At 36.3% G+C, this 26739-nt stretch overlaps 3 protein-coding genes across 3 annotated transcripts; 2 read left to right on the top strand and 1 right to left on the bottom strand.

Annotated features, from left to right (window-relative positions):
• The first annotated feature begins 2652 nt into the window (after window positions 1–2652).
• Window positions 2653–6860, top strand: LOC132161672 (ACT domain-containing protein ACR10). Its single transcript, XM_059571844.1, has 6 exons — window positions 2653–3039; window positions 3448–3666; window positions 4099–4204; window positions 5285–5621; window positions 5914–6198; window positions 6443–6860. The coding sequence occupies exons 1-6, from the start codon at window positions 2886–2888 to the stop codon at window positions 6578–6580; spliced, it is 1239 nt and encodes a 412-aa protein (XP_059427827.1). The 5' UTR covers window positions 2653–2885; the 3' UTR covers window positions 6581–6860.
• A 1752-nt stretch (window positions 6861–8612) lies between these two features.
• LOC132162367 (uncharacterized) lies at window positions 8613–14591 on the bottom strand. The gene is made up of 13 exons (XM_059572605.1): window positions 14334–14591; window positions 13694–13831; window positions 13452–13533; window positions 13217–13293; window positions 12367–12482; window positions 12052–12160; window positions 11595–11711; window positions 11423–11490; window positions 10814–10880; window positions 10656–10737; window positions 9762–9853; window positions 9474–9617; window positions 8613–8759 (listed from the first exon to the last, which is right to left on the bottom strand). The coding sequence occupies exons 1-13, from the start codon at window positions 14589–14591 to the stop codon at window positions 8613–8615; spliced, it is 1497 nt and encodes a 498-aa protein (XP_059428588.1).
• Window positions 14592–18666: 4075 nt separating this feature from the next.
• On the top strand, window positions 18667–25862 carry LOC132192260 (glycine-rich RNA-binding protein RZ1C-like). Its single transcript, XM_059607538.1, has 3 exons — window positions 18667–18902; window positions 18988–19098; window positions 24999–25862. Exons 2-3 carry the CDS (start codon window positions 18988–18990, stop codon window positions 25710–25712), a joined length of 825 nt encoding a protein of 274 aa, XP_059463521.1. The 5' UTR covers window positions 18667–18902; the 3' UTR covers window positions 25713–25862.
• Window positions 25863–26739: the final 877 nt, after the last annotated feature.

Below are 26739 nucleotides of genomic sequence, written 5' to 3'. Positions count from 1 at the left end.
CAATAGATCCTCTTTGTCAGGATAAATGTCATAGATTGGTGGAGAGGCCAAATCTACCAAAAAATCTTCCCCAATAAATTTGGTTGCTACCAAAGAAAGCTGTTGATCTTCAGGCACCTCCTTGAAATCGAGAACCTCTTCAATTGTCGCTACCCGATCCAGGAATTCTTCGGGTTGTAGATCCCCTTGAAATTCTGGAATGTCGAGTTCGAACCCGTTCTCCCACCAATTGGCATGAGCTTGCGCAAGGGGCTGATGGCCCTGTGTACGGTGCTCCGTAAAAAGGATCTTGGATTCGTATGCATCACCATGTTCATCTTCCTCCTCAGAAACGTGCGGTGGGAGCCGATGATGACATTCGTTGTGACCACCCATGTTGGATAATCGGGTAGTGAGGGCTTCGATTTGATCCCTCATAGCCTCGAATTGCTCCTCCATATGTTGCTACCATGTCGCCTTTTTTTCTCCACCAACTGATTCCTTGCACTCGTACAGGTTGTGCAAGTTTGCATAGTAGTTGCCCCTTTCCCTTGTGATTGGAGCCATGGAAAGTAACTTGGGCTCTGATACCAATTAATGAAGCGTAGGATCGTGATAGGCTTGAAATACAGCAATAGAAGGGATAAATATTCTTAAGATCGTGAGACTATCAACAAATCAAAATGCTAGATACTATCTAGGGTTTGAAGAAAAATAAAGAAGATATTCAACTCTGAGTACTCTTATTGAAGAAAACCGAATAATAATCAAAAGCTACATTCTAGGGTCTATAAAACATGTATTTATAGGCCCCCAAACCCTAAACCTATAAGAAATACGAATTAAAGTCAAAATTTAACAAATATAAGAGGCCCGTTTGGACGGCTTGTGAACGGTGACTTCCGGAAGGGGCTCGTTCAGACGGCTTTTGAACTGCCAGCGAATATAGGCTATTTTGACATAGTAAACATTGGAATTAGCAAACTTGCGTGAAACATGACTTTGTATATATTTGAGTTAACTTTCGAATGCCACAAATCTTGCTCCAATCCTAGGTGTGAAACTCTAGATATGGACTTTTTAATAGAACTCGTCAAGTGCGAATCATCGCTCTTCTTTATGGAATCATTTACTTTCCGGTTTACATCACATTGGTACTTGTTATATTTCTCTTAATTAATTGTCTTATTTTTCTCCAATGAATGAGCTACATATCAGTTTAGTAAGCCTCTGTTAGTAAAAGAGTTAGTAACCCTAACATTTTTCATATATTTTAAAGAAATTATTAGTGTTAATATTTTGGCCATGTTTCGCTCATATATCTTACAAATCAACCATTAGATTTATAAACTTATGTGGATCCCACATAAATCAATGGTGGACCCTACAAATATAATGATTGATCTATTGATGTTGTACGAAAATATGAGCAAAATATTGACGATAATCATTTCTTTATATTTTAGGAGAAAATGCAGTTTACCCCCTGAAGTTTCATGAATTTTTCAATTTTAACCCAAAAGTTCAAAAATTGGCAATCTACTCCCCTGAAATTTAAAAAATTTGCAATTTAAACCCTCCGTTCAATTTTTCGGTCTAAATGGACGGAAATCTATGAAATTATATCATTACCCTCAGGTTTTTTTTTTTTTTAAATTTCCATCAAATTTAACGGAAATTAGTAATGGAAGGTTTAAATTGCCAATTTTTGAAATTTCAGCGTGGTAGATTGCTAATTTTTGAACTTTGAGGTTAAAATTGAAAAACTCCTGAAACTTCAGGGGGGGTAAACTGCATTTTCCCCTATATTTTATTAGAGATATGATAGGGCCGAGCTTAACTGAGCTTCATCTAAAACCCAACTTTTGTGAACATATGTTTTGATTTTTGTTTTTGTTTTTGTTTTTGGAAATTTCAATTTTGAACCTTACACAACTCTTATATGACTTTGTACCACGTAAGTAAAAGTTAGGTCTTAGAGCACTAGCAGTAGCTTCCCTTTGATTTTTCCTAAGTTTAGGACACAAAACTACTTTTTACTTTCATATGAAAATATATTCCACAATAGTTTTTCTTACATTTTCTAATACTATTAAAATATATTTTTTTTTTACAAAATACAAATTTCTTACCTACCCTCACTTTTTTCACAAAATTTTAACACAATCTCCAATTAAAGACAAAATGATGAAAGATGAGAGATTAAAGATAAATGTTTATATTAAAATAATGTATAGGAAATTACTTTTGGTTCCCTACATATTGGTTTGTTAAATGTAAGAAATCTGATGTGAGTAGGTTTTTGTGATTTTTTTGAAATTTTTTCTAAACATAAAAAATATAATGACATACAAGATATCTCCTGCTAATGCTTTTAGATGGGGCTCAGTTGAACCATATCTCATTTTATTATAAAAATAGCTAATTTTATTTTATTTTTTTTTAAAATATCTTGATTCTTGAATGATCTCTTCGATGGTTTCTCGTGAATCCACAGAAAAAAAAAAAAAAAACAAAAAAAAATCTGAGTCAATGCCTACCGCACAGGCCAAGGGGAGTGAGGGGACCATCATTTTGATGGTCTCAATGTTCTCATTTCAAACCAATATCTCGTATCCGAGAAATTGAAGGCCGCTAAACGATCCATATATACGATCGTCAAACCCCAAAAAAGTGGAGGAAGGGTGAGATCGCGCGAGAGAGTGAGACAAAGATACACCAACAACAAATGAAGCGCAAGCAATAAGCGAGAGAAGAGAATCCCTGTTTAGCTCTCCGGCTCTCAGCTGCCCTGTTTTCTGTATCTCTCAACTCTCAACTCTGCTGCTTCTCTGTTGAGTGACACAGTAACAACAACTCTGAAAAGCCCAAAAATATTAAAGATTGGTGAAGAAGAAGAGGAGAACATGGGTATACTATACGACGACGTAGTGTTAATCAGACCTTCAGAGAGAGAAGGGGACCCAAACGTGATTACTGTGAATTGCCCTGACAAGACCGGGCTGGGTTGCGACTTGTGTCGCATCATTCTCTTCTTTGGGCTGAGCATTGTCAGAGGAGGTAAAGGCGGATATTATTTTAAGATTTTGCATATACATAGTTTTTGCTCTGTTTGGTTGCTGAGAAAGTACAGGGAAGCTGAAGAAACTGAATCCTTAAACCTTTTTATTTTTTATTTTTTCCTTTTTTTTTGAGCTTGAGATAGTACTTGGCTCAGTTTTTGGAATATTCTCATTTTTGGAAACAATAGGAAAGTACAGTTCTTTTTTTATCCTTTTTTTTTTTCTCAGCAACCAAACACGGGTTGTCTTTAAAATTTTGGTTAACGCGTCGTTGGTACTTGAATTTTTTTTTCATTTTATTTGTGAAATAAGTGATGGGTGTTTGAGATTTTTCTCTAATTTTGTGAAATAAGTAATGGGTAATTGAAATTTCGATCCATTTGTTTGTTGATTGTGTGGGTTGAAGATGTATCTACGGACGGCAAATGGTGCTACATAGTTTTCTGGGTGGTCGGAAAATCAACGACGAGGTGGTCTTTGTTGAAGAAGAGGCTAGTGGAGGTCTGCCCCTCTTGTTCTTCAGCTTCTGGGATATCCTTTTTCCGACCTGACCCGCAGCCGCCGAAGCCTCCCGATGTGTTCCTCTTGAAGTTCTGTTGTTATGATCGAAGAGGGCTTTTGCATGGTAAACTTTTTTTTTTTTTTTTTTTTTTTTTTTTTTTTTTCAAGTCTGCTTTGTAGGATTAAATTAATACTTGATTTGGTGTCTACATGTTTGTTATATTTTGTGTAAATGGTACTGATTTGATAATTAATCTATTTTAGAAATTTTCTCATTGTGTATCAATTATATTTTTAAAAGGATTCTCAATCACATAATTTGATTCTTTCATATTTGGAATCGTTTTGTATTAGTGTCATCATGTGGTCTCTATAGTTTGTCTCTATCTTTTATAGATTCCTGTTCTAATTGTTGAGAGTCTTGGGGAAGAAAAGAGAATTTGCAGTTTTACAGTAGCATTGTCATGGGATTCCATGTTTTAACTTATTGCTTAGGAATAAAAAAAGTATCCTTGTTTTCCTGTAATTGGTTTGGATATTTGTGCTTTTTTGGCAGATGTGACGGGGGTTCTATGTGAGCTTGAGCTTACTATAAAGAAAGTGAAGGTATCAACCACCCCTGATGGCAAAGTGATGGACCTGTTTTTCATCACAGATACCAGGTTCTACATTCTTGATAGTATTCTCCTCAGAGTTTCATATCTTCTACTTTGCTAGCCTTCTACAATTTTCATTTATTGCAAATTTACTATTACAGGCATTTTTTTTTTTTAATATGAAATGATCTCAAATCTTATCTGAAATTGTGATAATATCTCACATAGTGGGTGACTCATACAGTCCAAATAATTGACTGCCTGCAGACTTGAGTAGTGCCACTCTCATGTTGATGGGGATATCCTCTAGGTCAGGCTGTTTCTTTGGGAAAGTATATTTTTGGTCAAAACATGATTTGGTCCCTGAACTAGTTGTCAGATTTCAGATTTCAGATTTCGACCTCGAACCATCAATTGTTTCAATTTATTTGATAGAATCTTGAAAAGACCTCTTGTTGCCCTTACTATGTTTTGCCTTCTCTATAGAAAACGAAATTGCTGATGTGACAGACACTTTCATGAGTCATATGCATGTTACATGTCTCTATATTTTCTGATTTTGTGAGACTTGTATATGATCTATCATGCAACGTTAAAACTAAAATGACATGTGCAAAAGAGAGTCTATTTTTATATGTAGTTTTTGTATGCTTATTGGTTCAGATAGGATAATAAGCACACAATTGAAACTTTTTTGGAATTTCAAGGACTAAATTTAAATTTAACCTACACATAATTCAGAGACTAAAATTATATTTCAACCTTAATATTTTCAAGGCAGCATGAATTAAAAAGTTCCGCTACTATAGTAATGCAATTGAAGTGTAGTTAACGAAGAGTTGACATTTAAATCGGATTAGGAAAAAGAAAAAGAAGGAAACCTTCTGTTGCTACTTTAATTTATTTCTTTTCTGGTGGAAAGAGGGGGAAGGGAGTGCACAACATCTTCTCCCAAGATCTAAATTTTGGTGATACTGTTTGTATGAGTACTATGGCAATTAGTAGACGGATACATGAGAATATGGGAGGAATATTGCTAGTCGACTTCAAAACATGAATAAAAGATTTTCTTTGATGAAGTCAATGTTTCTTTGTATCGTCTCGTTCCAAAAGTAATTTCACTTCTTAATCTTGTGTCTTTATCAGGGAGCTTCTACATACGAAGAAGAGGCAGGAGGACACATGTAGCCGCTTAAAAGATGTTCTGGGGGATGTGATTCTAACTTGTGATATTGCAATGGCAGGCCCTGAAATTACTGCATGTTCACAGACGTCTTCATTTCTTCCTTCTGCAATCACAGAGGATACATTTAGCTTGGAAATGCCTAATAAACTCCCTAGTGGAATTGTGACCTCTGACAGTGTTTCTGTCACAATGGACAACTCACTGAGTCCTGCTCACACACTCGTGCAAATTGTTTGCAAGGACCACAAAGGTCTTCTTTATGACATAATGAGAACTCTAAAGGATTACAATATTCAGGTATATAAATTATTGAAATCTTGCTATGGCCATGTCATTTAGCCTATGCATCCAAGGCCAATATCCCATTCCTTCTAGGGAAAGATTGCTTGTGTATGATAAGGTCTAAATCAATTCTATTTCTTTTAAGATTTAAGTCACAGCTGCACATTCTTGGCTGGCATGCTCCCATTAAAAAATGTGGATAGACTTTTTCTTTGATCAGATTTGAAAGAAAATACGGAAGAATTCTTGGACTGTACTGCAATATCTGGTTCTGTATTATTAATGCATAAGCTTATCATGAATGCAGATTTCTTATGGGCGATTCTCTATAAAAGAAAGAGGAAATTGTGAGATTGACTTGTTCATTGTGCAAGCTGATGGGAAGAAGATAGTCGACCCTAGCAAGCAGAATGCAGTGTCATCTCGTCTTCGAATGGAACTATTTCGTCCTCTCCGAGTAGCTGTTGTTGCCCGGGGTCCCGACATGGAGCTGCTAGTTGCAAACCCTGTGGAGTTATCTGGCAAGGGCCGGCCTCTTGTTTTCTATGACATGACCCTTGCTCTCAAGATGCTAAATACTTGCATCTTTTTGGTAATTTCTCATCTGCTTATATTTAAATTACAAACCACCATAGTCTATGCTTGCAAATGTTTACTTCTCCCTAGAAGGCATGAGGAATGTCACAACACTAGTTCAAATTTGGGGATTTGTTTTCTGTTCCCAATTTTAAAAATGCATTTGCTGTGATTGGCCTTTTTTCTTATTTTTATTTATTTATTTATTATTTTTTTTTTCTCAAAATAGCAGAAATAAATTGAACTTGATTGTTTTCCAGGCTGAGATTGGGAGGCACATAATTGGAGATAGGGAATGGGAGGTTTACAGAGTCTTGCTTGATGAAGGGGATGGCTTATCTGTTCCTAGGGACAAGATTGCAGAAGGGGTTTGGAAGATGTTGATGGGTTGGGAGTGATATAACAATTACAGATATTGATCCTCTTAGAATTGCAATGGTCTTCCCGTACAGTTCACTTCTCCCTGTTACCATATCCATTAGATGATAGGGTATATGTTATTAAAGGGTGATCCTTTTTACAGCATATTCTTCATCTTTTTTTCCTGCTAACTCTAGTGTAAAAACTTGAGAAAGTCAAGTAGTGAGGAGATAAAAGGGTGAGCAAAGTCCTAATGGCATTGTATATTTGTATACTTTCTAATATTATTGTAAAGTTGTAGATATGGTGCTATTTCAATCTTGGGTCCAACGATAATTTCTGCCACGCCCATCCACACATTGAACTTGTGCTTGTGCTTGATTTGCTCATCGATTAAAATTAGCATTGATTCATTGTCAATGTGCTTGATACTTCATGTAAACGTTATGATGAACTAGAAGTGGCCCAAGCAACAGAAATTGAACATATGCTTGCTATTGATGAACTAGAAACTAGAAAAGAAGATAATCAAATTGGCACGTTGAAACCAGTTGGGCTCTGTTTGACAACCGGTTTTTGGGCAACGGCGTTGGCTGTGTACTGTTCAATTACTTTGAAATTATCTGTCAAAAGCTGTAGGAATTAAGACAGTGAACAAGAGATTTACTTCAAATAATGCGTCCATTTCCAGCCTTCTTTTGCTGTTCCAAAAATGCCCCTGCAGCAAACATAGTGATATTTCTTCTTGCTTTTCTTTACTTCATTATTCAGAAAACCTCCGTCTTTCTTTTTTCTTCTTTCTTCAGAAAACCAGCGCCCATTTCTCTCCACAGTCCACTCTGTCTTTGGAATAGCGAAAGGCGGCTGGAAATGGGCGCATTATTTGAAGTAAGTCTCATGTTCACTGTCTTAACTCCTGCAGCTTTTGGCAGATAATTTCAAAGTGATTGAACAGTACACAACCAACGCCGTTACCCAAAAACCAGTTGTCAAACAGAGCCTTGGTGATTTTCGTTGAGGTTCTTATTTTCATTCTATTTTTAGTCTAGTAAGGATGTTTGGTGCAACTTGTTAGTGCTTGAAAATATTATAAAAGGTGGATCAATCATCAACTTAAGTAGACGTCAGAACATCCATCTGACGACTAAGTGACGTTTTGCACATAAAACTTAAAAATCCATCTATTTCACACCAAGGCACTTGGGTGATGAAAGAGATTTACAAGTAAAGTTTTGAATACCTAATGAGGTTAATTTTTAAAACTTAACAAGCGGGTCAATTCACATCACAGTGGAGTATTATTATCATTTTGACAATTCAATGCTACCCGAGACTTTTAATTACAAGTACTCGATAGTAGGTTTAGTAAAAAGGCAATAGAACTCTTGACATTTAGTTCAACTTTGGATCCAAATGATATCCATAAATAATTTAGTATTGATGATATATGTAGTATTATGGATAAGTATATGATGTGTTTAATCATTCGAAATTTCAAAGAAAAAAAAAAGACTTCCATTTTGTAATTATGTCTAGGATTGATAGAGGCAGGAAAATCATAGACATACCATCTTATTGATAGATTGATTCGTCTTATTTTGATTTTTGGCTCTTCTAGTGTCTACAATGACTACCGAACGAGCATTTTCAGCTATGAAAGTTGTTAAAATAAGACTTTGTAACAAAATAAGAGATGAATTTCTTACAAATAATTTAACTGTCTATATTAAAAGGAAAATTTATATACATAGTAAAATTATAGTATATAAAGAGGAAAAAAAAAAAAAAATTATCTTGTCAATACATTGTTTTAATTCCACCCAAACTAATATAAATTTCTGACTCTACCACTACCACTGCTTTGGATGCCAGGACCAATTGAGTATGAAATGTGCTTCTATGAAATAAAATCAAAATATTAATCGAAATTTATTCATATCTTATAGTGTTTTTCACATTTAATACAACAAATACATAAAAAAAAACTTAACCCATAAAATAATTAAGCTATATATGTGAATGTGGCAAATTGCAAGTATATCAAATCTGGTCTTCCACAACTTTTTCCTCTTACAACTTCCAGTAAATTCCCAATTTGTGCAAGATACCCGCAACTACACCCCAAAATGTGATTTCAGCAAATATCACATATAAGAGGGTCCCCAGTCTCTCTGAGTGCCAAACATTGATAAACACATGCTTTTGTATCCAATGGACCTATTAGCAATTTTGTGTTAACACTTGTTTGAAGAAACAGAAATGCTTAATTAGTTGCATTATGGCTCAATCCGAGTACATTTTCCCTGAGTTTGCATGCTCCATCAATCATTGGTTTTTTTTATTTTTGGAAACTTCATTTAACCATTTGAACTTCCACACGTTTTGAAATTATCCACCTAAAGTTCAAAAAAACTCTCAATTTAAGGTATCAAACTTTCAACCTTTTGCAATGTCTCCAATTCGTTAGGATTTTCCGTTAAATCTTGTTAAAATTTTCAAAATACTCATATTTTTTATTATAAAAAATAAAATAAAAAATTGCTAAGATTCAGGCGTTGGTTAGTGTTTAACAGAATTTTGCAAAAATACTTACGCTTAAATAATTGCAATTTTTTTTTTAACAAAAAAAATGGCATCTTAGAAATTTTGATAAGATTTAACGAAAAATTTTAACGGAGGGGGACATTGTAAAAAATTGAAAGTTCGATATCCTAAATTGAGAGTTTTTGAACTTTAAGAGAGTAATTTTCAAAACGTGTGGAAGTTCAGGAGGAATTTTGTGAAGTTTTTATTTTTTTTCTTCTTAAAGTTAATGGTGGATGGAGCATGCCAACTTAACGAAAATGTACCCGAAATGGATGCCTGACTGTAAAAAGTTGTTTTTCCTGAAGAAATTAGGATAATCAAAAGAAATAATTGAGGACCACTTACTAGTGACTTGTCTGGAGTTTCATAATACCATCCATTTACAAACGCAGCAAAGATGCCTTGAGCTGCCATCACAAACACCAGCATCGCATTCATTCCTATCCATTCTAAGAACAAGAATGGCGTGCGAAATCCCCAAACATCAATCTGTAGATCATTCATGAAGATCGAAGAAAGACAACAAAGAAGGTTAAAAGAAAATCCTGGTCGGGAAGCCTATTTTGCATGCAATCGATGAAGATATTCACCATACATAGATAGCTAGGGAAGATTATATAACAGAGTACTGACCAATATGTAGAACCCAGAGAAGACAATTGCAGCAGCACCTGCTGTGAAACAAACGTAGCTGATGCTGTAGAGTTGCTTGTTCATAGGAATAGCTGCAAGCCAATGGAAGTTTGTGTCCAAAAAGTTTTCAAAATTAGTTTATATATATAGTTTGTGGTTTGTGAATTGTGAATGTTTTAAATAGAAGGTTTTAAATTAAAAGTCTTGTAATAAGAGAGTTCCACATGAGAAAAAAGAGAAATTAAAGTGGACACTACTTATAATGCACAATTCACACAAAGCTATTGCTTTAAAGTAGGGGTGGCAATTCGTGTTTGTGTGTCGAGTTCGGATTGTGTTGAGATATATGTATAAGATTATAACACGACCCATTTAATTAAATTAGTCAAACTCCTCAACTATAACCCTCTAATTTTGTATTGAGTTTGTGTCGGGTTCGCGGGTCAAGTAAAAAATTGCTTACCATTATATCATGTGTCAGGTTCAAGTCGTGTCGAAGTATGTGTATAAAATTATACATGTCAACCCTGACTCGACCCATTTAATTAATCGGGTAAAACTCTCCAACCCTAATCCTTTAATTTTGTGTTTGGTTTGTGTCGGGTTCGCGGATCGTGTCTATGCTAAATTCTCTCTTCCTATAATAAAAACTTTGAGGGTGTTATGGTTTGGTTTGGTTTTGTGCAAAACACGACCAGATTACGAAAAATTTATGTGCTTCATTGTATAATGAAGAAATGTTTGGTGAATAATTTTTTTAAGGAAAACAACTCAGAAACGCTCATAATTTAGGAGTATTTAATTTTTTGTTTTCTACTTCTGATCAATCAGCTAGGAGATGAATGCTTCTAATTATATTCAATAATTTTGAGGCACAAGGTCAAGAAAGTTCACCATCTGTGAAATGAAGAATGATGGCCAGGACAAGCAGGACAAACCCCATTGAGACCCATTGCTTAAGCCTTTCAGAGTGACCCTGCAAAAGAGTCCACATTCTTGAGCTTAAAATTTAAGTCAGGAGTGGAATAGTGTGTAGGTTTGAAGCTTGTAACCTTAAAATGAATCAGAACATGCCCATAATGGATGCCAATGGTCACTGAGAGGATAGCTGAAATCGAACTAGGGCAAAATAAAACCAATTAAAAATAGTGTTTTTAGACTCCGTATTTGCCTGAAAATAATATGTAGTTGGGAAAGCTTTACTTACCCTCCCGAAATATCACGGGTTTTGTAATCGTAATCTCGAATGATCAAAAATTGTAATGCCGGTATTGTATGTTTAAGCCCCTTTTAATTTCATTAATTTGTTCGAATTTTCTGTTAAATCCTAACGGAAACTACCAAAATACCTAAAATACCCATGTTCTTAAATTTTTTAAAAAGAAACTAAAAGTTCTCTTACTGACCGTGGCTATGGGTATGGTGAACCATGGCCATGCCTTGGGTCATAAGTGACATTTTACCGATTTACGGTTCGATTTAACTTTAAACCTTAAGGTCTTTAGCTGAATTGTAAGAGTGGAATTAAAAGGGGTTAAAACATAAGGTAACCAAGGTTACAAATTTTGATAATACGAGATTACGTTGCAAACCTGTGATACTTTGGACGGTAAGTGAAAGTTTCCCTTTATAGTTTTTCATGTGTTGATAAAACAGCAAACCTCAGAAGCCCTTCAGGTTCAAATGGAGCAAGGCACCAACTTGGAGCATCCTTCCCAAGTTTGCAAACCTACGAGTTTGTCAAGAAAAGATCATCAAATGGATTGCAGTTGTGCCATTTTGAGGAAGAAGAAGAAGATAGGAGCTAAATTCTGCCCCGGTTATAGAACAAACCTTCAAGCGTGTCCAAACAGGCTGTGTATAGAGATGATTGACGCCCCAGACTTGTCGATCCACATATCCAACGGCGTTGCATGCAGGTCCTAAGTGTCCTCTCATCCCACATTTGACCTCAAATAATTAGCCAAATATTTGTCAATTTAACACAACGAGCTAATCGAAATAAATTGAAAGTTCAATACCCTTAATTGAGAGTATTTGAACTTTGTGAAGGTATTTTCAAAACCCCGGAAAATTCATAGGCTTTATTTATTTATTTGTTTTTAAGTTTCCCCTATTACAAATGACAAATATTTCCTACAAAATGAGTTAATAGGAAAATTCTTTCGACCCAATTTCTAGAAGCGTGTGTGTTTCTCATATGTTTAAGGGACTTATTATAATGTGTTGAAAGAATTCTTATGACTCAATTTATAAGAAATTTATGTTGGAATACATATCTGCCACATACTGTGTATCTGTTTGGTTCATCTTGGTCGTGTAACACGAAACTCCAATCTGGAACATATAGTGAATATGTCGTGACAATGTAAATGAGAAAGGCAATGAACCCTCCAATCCTATATCATGGACATATTTACCAAAATCAGAACTGTTAAAAAGGTCTAAGCAAAACAAGACAATCAGTATATGTCACTATAAAAAATAAAAATAAAAACTCTCAAATAGCATCACTATTCAAGTAGTAACGCTTAGAAACATCGAGATATATGTTAGGATTTGAGACAGTAAATTTGAGGTTGTTTAATGGAGGTTGGTTTCTTACCATTGCCATCGATAGGCAGTGAAAATGGAGATGTGTCCAGAGTGTAGGACAGTTGGTCTGATCTTGGTTGTCAGGGTCTCTATTAAGGCTACTACAAAGTATGCCAGAGCTATTCTCTGCTAACAAAGCACAAGAAATTAGTCATTAGCTAGCATAACACTTTTTTTCATTTTTAATATTTGAGTAATCATATATACCAATACCACAGTTTTATTTTTCAATATTAATGTGATAGTCTCAATTAATTTTTTATTTTTGATTTTTAACAAGAGCTGATTTGAGGATTAGTTAAAATTTTCATATCAGTATGAGATAATTATAAGATAAAAATGTGGTTTATTTTATTTTATTTCTCAACTAACGTAGGATTTAAACCCATGATCTTGAAACTTAATCCATGACGAGATATACTTGAAATTAAAATTTATGAGTAATATAATACTACGTACTATATATATATATATATATATATCTTGTCACGTCAGTTTTTTGAAAAATTTGTGAGATGTTTGTGTGATATGTAGCATTACTCAAATTTTAAATGTCACATACATGTTACTGTGCTTGAGAGATAGGGTTGGAACCCTGGAACCACCTTAATGGTTGGGGGCTTTTGGGCCACCCCAAATTTCTTAAAAATATACCCTTAAATATATATTTTTATGAGTATTTTACTTGCAAAATTATTTCCCCCCTTAATTTTTTATTTTTTATTTTTTAAGTTTTGTCCCATGTAATCCTAGCTATTACCATTAACACATCATCATTCTTCATTCATAAACGACATTATATATATATATATATGCTTTCATTTTTGGAAAATATAGAAACGACAGGGTGAAGAAAAGACCTGGAGGATGCCACACCAGCGGATGGTCTTCATGTCAACTCCATAAGCCAGATCATCAGGCGCGTGAGAGTATCCTCCTGGGGTGCGAAAATACAATACAGCCACCAAAATTTCACGCCCGGGGTTGTATTATACAGTAAGCAATGATTCCTAACTAGTTAATTGGATTTGATATTTAATATTGTTTTTGTTTTCAAATGGTCAATATTGTTAAATTGCATTATATTAATATTACCTTGCAAAAGAATTCCCCAAAAGAGAAGCTTCAATGTCCTAATAAAGATCTTCTTAATTGCATCCTTGATATTAGGTACTTCCTGCAATATCAAGACCAAGATTACTAGTAAAAAGAGACACCATTAGAATGGACAGGGAAATAACAAATAAGTAAATGATGGGTGCCCTATAGACGTGTTAGAAGAACATAATTTATCCTATTATGGTCGGGATTTAAAGTTGGTAAAATAAAATACCCACCTTTAAAGCGAGGGCGATAGCGACGCCAACAATGAAGAGAAAAAAGGGCATCACAAAGTCTGCCAATGTGCATCCATTCCATGGAGAGTGATCAATACGAGGATAGGCTCCACCAGCATCGTCTACCAATACCATCAGCTACACACATTGGCTACTATTGGTTAGAGAAACTATAACATAGCCCATCACTTTTCAATGGGGCCTACAAAATCAACTCCTCTTAATGAAGTTCCTCTCAATCTAATCAAATCATTTGAACTAAGAGGCCTTCATTCTATTTGGCTGATGGGCACCGAGCCCTTGGATCAGAAATTATTATAAAAAAAAAAAATGAAAAACTCAAGAGCTGACGGTCATTGCCACATCAGCCATAGAATGTAGGTAAAATGGAGTGTAGTACTATTTAACATTATTTTTGAAGTTAAGTTCAAGATGTTAACGAGATTGGTCTCCTTTGACAACGTTTTTGGAGATGCTTAAGCATTAACAAACAACTTTAAACACAAAACATTCATAAAACACTTAAAACTATTTTTACCTTTATGTCTTGTCGTAATACTTTTAAACCATAATGCAACAAAACAATATCTAAAATCTTTTCAACATTAAAGTGTAAAATTTATAGTCTATATATACAAACCACTATGGTAAGGCCTCTGAAAGCGTCCAAGGTTGCAACCCTCTTGCTCTTCTGCTTAACCAAAGGTTGCTCTTCCTCCTTTTGTTCAGCTGGCTGATCATCTAGCAGTTGGCCCCTATCATCTTTCTCATGCTCTATGCAATCTCCACCGTCACTTCTATCTACTTTTCCCCTAATATAAGCATTGTCATGATCATCTTCTTTCTTGGGAGGTGGTTTGTGACCAAGCCCTTCTTCCACCCTCCTAGCTTCCTCCATGGCTGATGCTCAAACTCTCTCTCTCTCTCTACAGTAAAGTTATTGGATGAGCTAGCAATGATAGCAATACAAGTGATAGCTAGGAGCAAGAGAGACAAAGGAAGAGATCAAATGGCCGGCATTTGTTTGGGGGTTGTGGGACATGGATGCCTATATATATATTTGGCCGGCATTGTACAATTCCTGGTCTCTTTCTTGTGTATTTCACTCTTCCATATCATTAGTTTTGTGTTAAAGCTAGCACATAAAAAGAGGTAAGTTAACACTATTTATAAACAAATAGATCATATGATATAACACATCAAGGGCGTTGGCAATAAAGACAAGGAAGAGGTCAACAAAGACAAGGAAGAGGATGGTGTGATAGAGACAAATAAAGGGCTTTGGCAACAAGACTCACAAGAGGTCCAGATTCTATGATTGGTTGCTTGGAACTGTAAATCACCAGTACTTATTTGAATATTTCAAATTTAATACCATGCCTAGAATATTTAATTGAAATTGGTGTAGGCTTAAGTGTTACCTCAATATCTCTCGATAAGATAAGTCTAACACTTAAAATATTTAACTGAAATTAGGATAAATTATGAGAGTCAAGGTTTGAAATTCAAACTCATGACCTCTATTCTAATACTATATTAAATTACTACTTAATTATCTCAAAAGTTTAAATTTATAAAAAAAAGATTAATTTAATTATTTAATCAATATTTTAAAATAGACCTAATATATATATATATATATATATATTCTGATTACATGGGATAATGGTTTGCAGAATTCCCACGAGTTAGAGTGTAATTTAGTACCTATATGCCATTTAGGAAATGCTTTTTCTAGTGGTTATTAAAATGCAAATTATATCGTGATTTTTTTTTTCTACATCATGTATCACTCTAAAACTCCATTTGTTGATGCGGTAAAATGATTTATAGAAAATATTTTTCGTATTTTTAGGTATTTAATGCGATGAAAAATAATAGTCAACGAAAAAAAAAAAATTCGATTTGATTGAAAAAAGCCTCTTTAATTTTCGAAAAATAATTTTTATTTTTTAAAACCATATACCATTTTTCAAGTTTGAGCATCTCATTCTCAAATCGACAGACTCAGCCGGGATGTTGTTGAGACCTTGTTGGGACCTCGTTGGGCCACCGTTGGGACACTGTCTGGATTTCGTCGAGATGCAGTTGGGACTAAATTGAGAACCCACCAAGACCTGGTCGAGCCATTGTCAGGACCCGATTGGGACTCGTCGGGTCACCAGCTGGACTTCACCGAGACCTAGCTAAGACACGTTGGGATTTGGTTGGGACTCGCTAGGTCATCCCCCTAAACTTCGCCAAGACTTGGTTGAGACACCGTCAGGACTCACTGGGACCCAATCGAACCATCGCTTGGACTTCGCCAGAACCCGATAGGGACCTCACTTAGACCCAGTCGGGACTCGTGGGGCCCAGCTAGGTCATCGTGGGGATCCAGTCGAGACATTTTCGTAATTTTAAAGTTGGAGTAACTTTACTTTAGATTCCTGAATTACCAAGCGATTTGAGAATCCTCCCAAATTTCAAAACCTCTCAATTTGGACTGATGAACTTTCAATTGCAATCAATTTGAACCCCTCTGTCAGATTTCAAACGTTAAAAGTGAGAAAATGATGTTTATACCCCTGAATTTTTTATAAAATTTCAAATTTACCCTTAATTCCAAATTAAAAAAGAAAAAAGAAAAAAATAGGGATATTTTGGTCTTTTTAGGGGTAAATCAGGGAAGTTAACGGCGAAATATTTTTTTTTAAAGTTTAATATGTTTGAATGAATATATATATATAAAATTTTGTGATTTTCTGTAACGTCAAACACCGAAAAATGTTTTCAAGAAAATCATTTTGAAGAATATTTTTCCGCTTAAAAATATTTTTTGACGAAAAATATTTTACATCGAAACAAACATAACCTAAATACACTCAACCAACTTAAGTAGTTTTCTTTTGGATGCAGTTGATGGGAAGATCCCGTAATTAAAGAATAAGACTGTTGATACAGGGATCTGGATCCATTGAAATTCTTAGGAGAATTTCAGTTTCTAAAATTTTAGATTTAGGACGTCCATTTTTCATCTAATGGTCATTGTCCTGCCACGTGTCCCACTACTAATAAAATAATAAAATAATAAATATTTATTATTTTATTAGTAGTAGGACACGTGGCAAAGCAGTGACCCTTGGATAGAACATGAACGACTTAAATCTAAAATTTCAGAAACTGAAATTTCTTATGAATTTCAATAAATCCTGATCCCTGATACGGAAGCCTTGCATGCCATCCTGTTGGCAGGTAGAGGTTGGCAACGCGAGAAGGGTTGCCTTGAATGGTTTCATAACTAAATTAATTCATAATTTCATAACTTCATTGTACAAAGCATGGGGTACACATTGTTTTTATCAATGACTAACTTCATTACAAATCATTAACTTCATTGAGTACACATGTGTTTGCTTAAAAATCATCAAACTTCGTCCCAAAGGGTAAATCAATCGGTTGTGGATCACGCCTCATGAAGCGGAGGTCATTAGTTCAAATTCCCCCTCCCGACCCTTGTGTGAACATGTCAAAAAAAAAAAAAATTGTCAACTTCATTACATCCAGTCCACAAATAAACACAACGGGTGATTGCAAAACACATAAACAAACAAAACACAAAAAGACAATAAGATTCACCGCCACTCACACCTTAGGACAATGTCATACAACCTACTTTGCGGTCATGCAGATCGGCCATTGGAAGTGTATCCAAAGAAAAATAAACACAATGCACAAAAGATTTACGAACGCACAATAATTGTCTGATAGTTCATCTTCATGGCTCCGAGTTTGATATGATCCTCAATGACTTTCCATATCAGCTGCACTTATTCATGATTTTGTTTTTGTAAATTTTTACAATTTTTTTTTTTTTTTAATCACTTTTGTAATTGTACTCTTAAATTTAAAAAAGTTGCAATGTTGAGTCGCCGTCTTTGAAAACTTTGTAATCTCACAAATCCATTAAGATTTTTCGTTAAATTCTAACTAAGGATGTCACAATACCAAAAATACCTTTTTTCTTTTTTTTTTTTTTTTTTAAAAATTTGCCCCTAGTTGACCCACGGCCTAACCGTAAGTGATGTTACTGTAACCCACAACCAAGCTTGTTGTGGATCAAGCTATTAAGGTAATTTTATAATTTTACAAAGGTACGAGGGATATTTTATTTATTAAGAGTTTAATTTAACTTTAAATTCTAACACTAAGGTTGATATTGCAAATTTTTAAAACAAAAGACCTACGTTTCAAATTTTAAAAATTGAGAGTACGATTTGCAATAGTGATACAACATCCGGAGAAAGTAAAGATGAAGATTTTCCTAAAAATATAAAAGAAAAATTACTCAAAATAAACCACAACAATTAGTATAAAATGAGTGCGATAAGTAATCTAAGCTGTATAATTAGTATTATTGTTTATTTATCTTTATTATTGTTATTTGTCGAATTCCTTTTTGTGATTTTTTTTTTTTTGGTAAAGTCCACTTAACCCTCTCAAATTACTACCAAAATGATAATCTACTTTCCAAACTATGAATTGCGATAATTTACCCCACAAACTACCAAAACAATGACAATATACCTCAAATTTTAACAAAATAACAAAATTACTCTTACTAAAATAAAAACAAAAATATTAAAATTTATTTTTTTTTTAAAATTTTAAGGGTATTTTTGTCTTATTGAAAATTTTATAAGGGTGATTTTATAATTTTGCTAGCATTGGAGGGGTATATTGTCATTATTTTGATAGTTTGGGGGGTAAATTATTATAATTAATAGTTTAGGGGATATATTGTTATTTAAGTGGTAATTTGAAGAAATTAAGTGAACTTTACCATTTTTTTTTTCCCTTTTTGTTTTTTATTTTTTTCGAGTCAATTCCTTTTCGTGATTTGAAAGGGAGGTATTTAGAATTTACCAGGAAAGAATAATAAAGTATATAAGTAAAGAAAAAAAAAAAAAGGGAAAAGAAAAAATTGTCTCTCAGCCATAAAAAGCGCGAGACCAAACGCGCCCGATTTATTGCCGAAAGTGAAAACAGATCGTGATCCTTCAAAATATCCAGCAGCAGATGTTTATCAATCTTCTATGCGAAGCCGAATCTCACCGTTGACGGTTACGTTAGGGTTTCTCGCACAAAAGCTTCCTCGTACAGCACCTACCCCTGGCAGACAGCCAAGGAAGCTGTAAACCTCAGTCGTCTCTGCTCTTCCTCTGTTAAGGTTTATTATCTAACATTGTCTTTCAGTTTTCTCTTTGTGTTTCAAATTATGTGGTTGTTTATTATAATTTGAAATTGATAATTAGATGGCTGCGAGGGAAGACAATCGCATATTCGTAGGAGGCTTGGCGTGGGAGACCACGGACAAACACCTTGAAGCTGCTTTTAGTGTCTACGGCAAAGTTGTTGAAGCTTTGGTATGCATCCCAATTTTTAATTTTTTTTTTTTTAAATTGTTTGTTCGTAATTATAATTTCTCAATGGAACTTGGGGTTGTGTAAAATCACAATTTCATTTTTGTGGAATCAAATTTTACGCTTTTTTTCTCTCTCTCCCTTGAATTGCTATCTTTTATTCGCTGTTAATTATTTGTTTGGTGCTTTATGACACATGTTGGTGATTTTAGAGCTTGTATATGTGGATAATGTTTAAGTCAACTTAAGGGATTGTGCTTGCTTTCTTTGTTGATTACAAGAAAAGGGCTACTTTATTTTCTTTGAGATTTTAAGAATGGGTTATTAGTGTGCAATTCCAACTGCAAGATTGTTTTGCTCCATATTTTGGTACTCTTTTAGAGCATCTGCTCAAAAAGAGCCATTTTCTTCAAATTTTAAAGGGCCACGTCTTAAATCCACTCCCCATCTGATTTTTTCACATCCTTTTAAAATGGATATACTACAGTTATCATTCATATATGAAGGATCACTGTCATCTTTTATCCCATATTTTATTAATTTCTCTTTTTCTTAACCTAACAAAAAATTAAACTTCCTCTCATCTCTCCTCTCATCTCTCCATGATTGATGATTCCCCATTCTACAGGATCCATTCCCCAAAATAAAGAAAGAGTAAAAAAACGAGTCATTCTCCAAAATAAAAAATGGGATGTAGAGTGTTTTTCAAAAGTGGTTTTTCAAAATTGAAAAAGTGGGGTTATTCTTCAAAATTTGAAGAAAATTTTAAAGGATCCATTGTGGATGCACTTAGCTCATTAGTTGTCAGCATGAATATGCCACATTCCAGGCATCTTTTTGGGTGCTTTATTGATTCAACCATGCAGTTCTAGCTTTCTTTAAAAATTTGTCCCAAGGTTGGGTGTTGTGGGATTGTGACTCATTTTCCACTCTGTATTTATCTTTCACTAGGGTCTAGTTTGCATTCTAATATGCATCTCGGTAATTTCTTGATTGCATTTAATGACATCCCTATGGATTAATCTCATACTATTGCTAGGGTGCTGAACTAAGTTTTTTGCTATTGTGAATTTGTCTTCCAGAAGATTGTTTTGAGATTGGCGCTTTAGTGTGTGCATGTGTTTCCTATAACTTCTATCTTTTTTAGTTGCACATTTTTTCTTTAGAGACTTTTCTTTTTAGCGTTGGCATGACTCATTTTCAATATAACATTACAGTTCGATGGTTGTGTTTGGCAAAACCCAAGCCCTCTCTCTCCTTTTTCATTTCTTTCAAAAAAGTTGGAACACCTTTCTTCACATTACCAAACAATTTTCTTCACTTTTCTCTCAACAAATTCAAAAGTCCTTTCGCCTTTATATCACATCAACCAATTCTTATTACTATTCGCACAAAGCAAAAATAAGAAAAAGCTTTCCCAAACACACCCGATATGTTTGTTCTAAGATTTCTTGCTGAAGAGTATGTCGATCTACAGTTGAATTGTTGTTTTGATAGCATGTTGTGATTGTAGATTGCAACTATACTATGACACCTGCCTGCCTGTGGTTTTTCTTGTCTGCCATATTTTATTTTTGGTGGAAGGATCCTTGAATGCCTTAAAAGCAATGTTTGACTTGGATAATGAAATTAAAAAACTGAATGTAGATTAATATAAGTATAGACGATGCACCAGAATGTTTGCCAAATACCGATATATACGTCATAGGAGGGGTTTTTTGTTTTTTTATGTATGTAGGTATTAACTTTTCAGTGCTCAGCCCTGTGTTCAACTAACATTTTCTTGAAGATTTTGTACAGTTCTGCCTTGTGTAGAAGATTCTGGTTCTTTGAACAATTGGATGGATTATTATTATTTAAACAATAGTGAGATGCTTGTGATGACATAGACTTACAAAAATCTTCAATATGATAAGTTTATTTTTTGTACTTATCAAAAAGAGAATGATATATTTATTTTTTGTGGTTTCAAGTAGCTATGAGTTTTAATTAAGTTTGGTTACGAATGATATGTTACGAAATCCATAGAGAAATTTTCTGGACTTGAAGTCTTATCCCTGTTCAAAACTTTCATCACTTTGAAAACTTCCCTTTCCTTGAAAGCTTGCTCCACCCAAGCTACCTCTTCCTTACTAATAGACTGGAAAGGAAGACCATCCAAGTTTGGCAGCCAATTTTTGTTCACGGTGTACAGCTTAATGAAAAATTTGATTATATAATCCTAACTTAATCCAGATTAGAAGAGATGTCTCCATTGATAACCAAATTCTCTATGGTGTTACGTTTTCTATTAGAACTAGCCACCCGATTGAAGAACTTGGTATTTTTCCCCCCTCTCTTAACCACAACACCATCGACTTTTTCCTCCAGCTCTCCTCCAAAAGAATAATCTTCTCCAGCTCAATTGTAGCTGCTTCCTTACTCAATATATCCTCACTAGAAAGTGGTCTCTGTTCTTCAATTCCATCCAGCCCTTTTAAATCATCTAGAAGAGCCCTTTTGTTCTTCTCCAAATTACCAAACTCCGTATAATTCCACGTTTTTTTGGTAAGGTTTCAGAGCTATTAATTTTTGAGCCAAAACGAAGCGTAGAGCAGCCATGAAAACAGTATGAAGACCATTAGTACCTCACCTTCTCAGCGAAGCCTTCTGTTTTCAGCAGCATGTTTTTAAATTTAAAATAACTTCTGCCCCTTTGAAAAATGCCACAATCAAGAAGAATAGGAAAGTGATTTGAGAGAACTCTAGGTAATCTACTCTGGAGAGATGGGAAACTTGTTGATTTTAGACCACAAAGGAGAATTCCTATTATAAGGCCATGTGAAATTCCCACCCTGGAGGGGGGATATTCATAAGACCTTGCTCAAAGATAAAGTTTGAGAACTCTTCCATAGTGAGAGAGAAGCTGCCCTCTCCTGATCACTCACTAGGAAAGCGGGTCATGTTAAAATCGCCCTCAATCCACCTAGGCAAATACCAACTACTCAAACCCACTATCTCCTCCCATAACAACCGGCAATCAACATCTGAATTAGGGCCATAGACATTGGCGAATGTCCACTCAAACTGATTGCTAATGCTCCTGAATTTAACCACCATTGTATAGTTATCCATGCATTCTTCAATTTTTTCCACTACTCTTCTATCTCATATCACTAAAATACCACATGATGCCCCTCTAGAATCCAATTGCACCAATCTAGATTTTGCACGCCCCACAAGCTTTGCACAATACTCTTGGGCAACTGCTCCAATTTAGTCTCCTGTAAAGTCACAATGTCAGGCATCCACATCTTGAGGAGATTTCTAATATGCATATGTTTATTGACTTCATTTAGTCCTCTCACATTCCAAGAAGTGATTTTCGGCTTCATAAAGCAACAAAAGACACCCACCCTCTTCTACTGCCAGACTTGGACGTAGATCATTTAGAGGCATAATTAATGGAGCAATCTAGCCTTTTCAACTCTTTGCTACCTTTAGGAGTCAACTGAGAAGATCTAGGAGGAGAACCCTTGCTCAGGACATCCTTGTTGCAGCTAGCTTCAATAGAAGCGACCATGATCTCTTTTTCAAATTTATCTCATGGCATACCCAAAAAACCAGTTACAACAACCCTTTTCCCCTCCCTTAGAACAATCGACCAACATGAATCCTCAAAAAAAGGGCATCCAGCACTACCCGCCCGAGAATCCAACAAAGAATAAACACTATTATTACCTGTAGGAAGACCCACACCCGAGGACCTGGTATCCCTCACATCAGAAGAGAAGCATTTGCTTCTGCCGCCAAACCTCCATGACTCAAATGCTTGATGTTTGCAATCTTGTTGGCGTTGGAGATCTCTTGATTTGGGACACACTACGAGCTTTTGAAATTGGGCTCTACACCATCGAGAGGGGCTCCAGATTGCAGACATCCCACTCAGCCATATTGCCCACAGCAATATGGCTAAAGGACTGATGGAGGTGCCACGACTGCGTGCCCCAAGACGGTGCTGATGACTGAGAGTCGCTGGCGGTAGGGTTCTCTACTACTCTGCCACTCGCAGCATCCTGACTCCCCTTTCGAAGGGTGCCATTGTTGACGTGGCTTTGCAGCAGGGCTAATGGAGGGATTGTGAGCTGATCTGAACACACACCCACGCCCGCAGAAGCCAGACCTGCACAAAAATCATCGCTTGAGATAGACTGGTCCTGACCTGTCTTTTTACCACCCACTTAAATGTGGGTTTTAAGCTGGGCCTGACCAATTTATTAGTTTGTGGCCATCAGGAAAAAAAGAAGAGCTTTTTCCCTTTATAGAACCATTCTTTGCTTGGCCCAATACCAGCGAACTTTAAAACTTGAGCAGGTTGGGCCCCTCCTGAAGGGATGGGCTTCGTGTTGATTACCACAGCCCACCAAGGGCTTTCAACCTTCTTCGACCCATCAAGCTCCAGTCTCAAATCTTTCAGCTGTTTCCTCAAGGCTTGAAGTACGGTACTAGTGTCCTTGCCACAAACACACACCTCCTTTGCAGTGCTGACATGATCAGCAGAGCTTTCGCTGCTACCATGCACGTCTTTACCACTACCACTCATGTCCCTGTACGCCTCCTGACAGTTGTTGCTCTGGGTTTTCAGCACTGAAGCATTGTGACTGCTGGAGCTTCCTCCATGCTGCCTCTGTCCAGCCACAACCTTCACAAACAACCGCTTATCAACCACCTTGGCCAGCTAACATGTTACTGGCACCAAAGGCCTTTTTCCACCATCATAAGGTGTCTGGAAGGCTTCAAGGAATCTCCGCAGCTCAAGCGCAAATCCTGACCATCCCCTACCCCCTCTTCCTTCCAAAAAAATCACAAAACCTCATCTACCGTCACCGCTGTACTCCATGACAACAACAAAACAACCAAAACGATTCGAACTACATTGAGCAATGAAAGCTTTAACCCCCACCCTCAAAGACTTCACGAATTTGTTTGAGCTCTCTGCCGGAAGGATAGACCTCATGGTGTCTAGCAACCATGACACAGTGACCTTCCCCATTGATATTGGTTGAACGAGCCTTCTACTTCTTTCATACACCCGTAAAACCGAGACCTCCTCCACACAAACAAATTCAAAAGACTTAGCCTCAATGTGGAACCAACTAGAAGAGGCCATCTCGACCAGCCAAGAACCAAAGGTGCCAGAAAATGAAGATAAAACCTAACCTGGAGCCGGGAAACCAACCAGTAAGATCAGCAATGGCGGGGTGTGCCTACACATGCTGTTGAGAACATTCTCATGAATTTTGACAGTGTATAAGAGTGGGAGTTGTAATACTCAAATTGCTCTAGATTTGAAACTCTTTCTATCTGTTTTGATGCCTCTGTCTTAGTGAGGCATATTATGGTGAATGAACAATGAGCTAGCGATGCTGCATTTGTTATCAAAAGTAGTGTGTAAAGGTAAATTCACTTTGAAAGAGTGCATCTGAGTTGGGTTTTTTAATTAGATGATCTTTTGTTCTTGATTGTGATTTGTGCACATGAGCAGAAAATTAATGGAGGTATTTCTGGCTGATTCTTGCGACTCCCATGCTGTTGAAATACTTATGCTATGAAATTGCCCTAGTAACGTATGTATGTGACATTCAAAATGAAGAAGCATAAAGTGCTATGGTTAAAATATTTAAGATCCTCTCACTTGCAGTTTTAATCTGTCTCTCGCTGCATGCTTTAACAGTGTTGCTCTCATTAGAGTATATGCCCCCTGCAAACGAGGCATGCTTATGTTGCCAATCATGAAACATAGAATTCTCAACAACTCTCTTCCGATTGTATTGATCCATTTTGCTGTTGGACTGACATTACTGAACATGGGTCAGGTATTTGTTCTAATGTCATAACTGGACTAATGTTTGGTGTCTGTATAGGTCGTGGTGGACAGGGATACTGGTCGTCCTCGTGGATTTGGATTTGTTACCTTTGCTGATCGTCGAGCTATGGATGAGGCTATCAGGGATATGGATGGGCGGGAGTTAGATGGTCACGTCATCTCAGTGAACAAGGCGAAACCGAAAATGGGTGGTCAAGGTCCAGGTTATGAATACGAAAGGGACCATATATCTGGTGGCAGGGACAGTTACAGGAGTGGAGACAGATCAGCAGGGCGTTCTGACTGCTTCAAATGTGGTCGTCCAGGACACTTTGCCCGTGAATGTCCTTCAGTTGATGGTGGTAGAGGGAGTGGTGGTCGGCCCTTTTCAAATTCTAGCTTTGGTGGAGGTGGTAGCCGTGGAGATCGCTTTGGGTTAGATCGCTATGATGACCGTTATGATGGGGGACGCTATGGGGACAGGGATCGTATGGATAGCAAAGAGGACAGCTATGATAGCCGTGATCATTATAGCCATGAAAGATACACACCTGGCGGTGATCGCTTTGCAGGTGAGAGATATATGGATCGGGCACCTCACAGTGGATATGGCAAAGACAAAGGTTATGACAGGAACGGAGGCCTAAGAGGTCGTGGCAACAGGTTTGGAAGTGGAAGGCCTGGCCGTTATGACGGGGGGAGCTATAGGGAGAGAGTTGGTCCTTATGATCGTCCTAGTGCAGGTGGTCGTCCATCATATGATAGGTATTGAGACAGGTTCTGTTTTATATCACTAGTAAATGCTATTTACACAACCTATTATTCAGGTTCATTTGAGGGGGATAGTCTGTAGTTGTGAGATTGGTGGATGCTACCTAATAATGTTCTCTTGCTTGCTTCTATGTTTTAACTAATTTCAAGATGTGAGGTTTTAAAGAATGTTTGCAAATCATCTCAACTACCGGCTCTGGCTCCTCATTTCTTCTGCACTCCAATAGTCACCATTTCTATAGATGGAATTTGAATCCCAATCGTTCAGTTAGAGTGAGTTGATAGATTGTAACTGAAAGGTTAGGATCCATGACTGAATAAAGATGCGAAGGAATAGAAGGCAGTTGTAGGGAAAATGGGGAGCTTTACTTGCAATTTGGAAGACGAAAGGGAACTTAATGCTTGTGAGGTCACAGCATCAAGAGGGCAGTACTAGTGGTGGAGTGACATGTTTTCGAAATTTTCTTCTGCTCCAATGATGTCATCTTACTTCCAGTTGCTTTTATTCTTCTGAACTTCTGGAAATCACCTCAGCTAATTTATTGTCCGAAGCACCAAAATAGGTGGAGACAAGGGCGGGCGGGGGAAGGAAAGGAGAGGAGGAAGAAGAAGAGAAAAAGAAAATGGGGAGATGAAGAAAAGAAAAAGGGAAAGAAGAAAGAAGAAGGAAGAATCAGAGGGGAGGAGGAAGGTGGGTGGCTCATCGGAGTAGGGAAGCTTTACACGGTAACGTGGGGAGGTACAACCTAGAGAGTGTGGGGAGCTGTTGGAAGCAACCCTTCTTTTGACTGCATTCTTTACTCTGCCTTGAAGGAAAGGTTGGCAAAAAATATGATTAATTCATTATTTTGGTTGTTGATGTCAATAATTGACGGCCGTCAAGTCAGCTGTCGGTTCTTCGACCCAACCCAACTTGACTGACAACCTATTAAAACACAATTTGAAATTTTGATTTCCGACCATTCCGTGTACCAAATGTGTCATTATTTCTTATAAATCAAGTGACAACCCTTATTTTTCTTTCCCAA

The sequence above is a fragment of the Corylus avellana genome, chromosome ca9, assembly GCF_901000735.1.
Source record: "Corylus avellana chromosome ca9, CavTom2PMs-1.0".
In the NCBI taxonomy this organism is placed as follows: domain Eukaryota; kingdom Viridiplantae; phylum Streptophyta; class Magnoliopsida; order Fagales; family Betulaceae; genus Corylus; species Corylus avellana.
This window is presented reverse-complemented; position numbering and strand designations above follow the sequence as displayed.

What these genes read in the sequence shown, in the direction of transcription:
- LOC132161672 (XM_059571844.1), top strand. Translation starts at nt 2,886, where the DNA reads ATGGGTATACTATACGACGACGTAGTGTTAATCAGACCTTCAGAGAGA. An exon ending in TCGAAGAGGGCTTTTGCATG is followed by an intron (nt 3,667 to 4,098) that starts GTAAACTTTTTT and finishes CTTTTTTGGCAG; the next exon opens with ATGTGACGGGGGTTCTATGT. An exon ending in TAAAGGATTACAATATTCAG is followed by an intron (nt 5,622 to 5,913) that starts GTATATAAATTA and finishes TCATGAATGCAG; the next exon opens with ATTTCTTATGGGCGATTCTC.
- LOC132162367 (XM_059572605.1), bottom strand. Translation starts at nt 14,591, where the DNA reads ATGGAGGAAGCTAGGAGGGTGGAAGAAGGGCTTGGTCACAAACCACCT. An exon ending in TTGGGGAATTCTTTTGCAAG is followed by an intron (nt 13,294 to 13,451) that starts GTAATATTAATA and finishes TTCGCACCCCAG; the next exon opens with GAGGATACTCTCACGCGCCT. An exon ending in AAACTCCAGACAAGTCACTA is followed by an intron (nt 8,760 to 9,473) that starts GTAAGTGGTCCT and finishes AATTGCTAATAG; the next exon opens with GTCCATTGGATACAAAAGCA.
- LOC132192260 (XM_059607538.1), top strand. Translation starts at nt 18,988, where the DNA reads ATGGCTGCGAGGGAAGACAATCGCATATTCGTAGGAGGCTTGGCGTGG. An exon ending in GCAAAGTTGTTGAAGCTTTG is followed by an intron (nt 19,099 to 24,998) that starts GTATGCATCCCA and finishes GTGTCTGTATAG; the next exon opens with GTCGTGGTGGACAGGGATAC.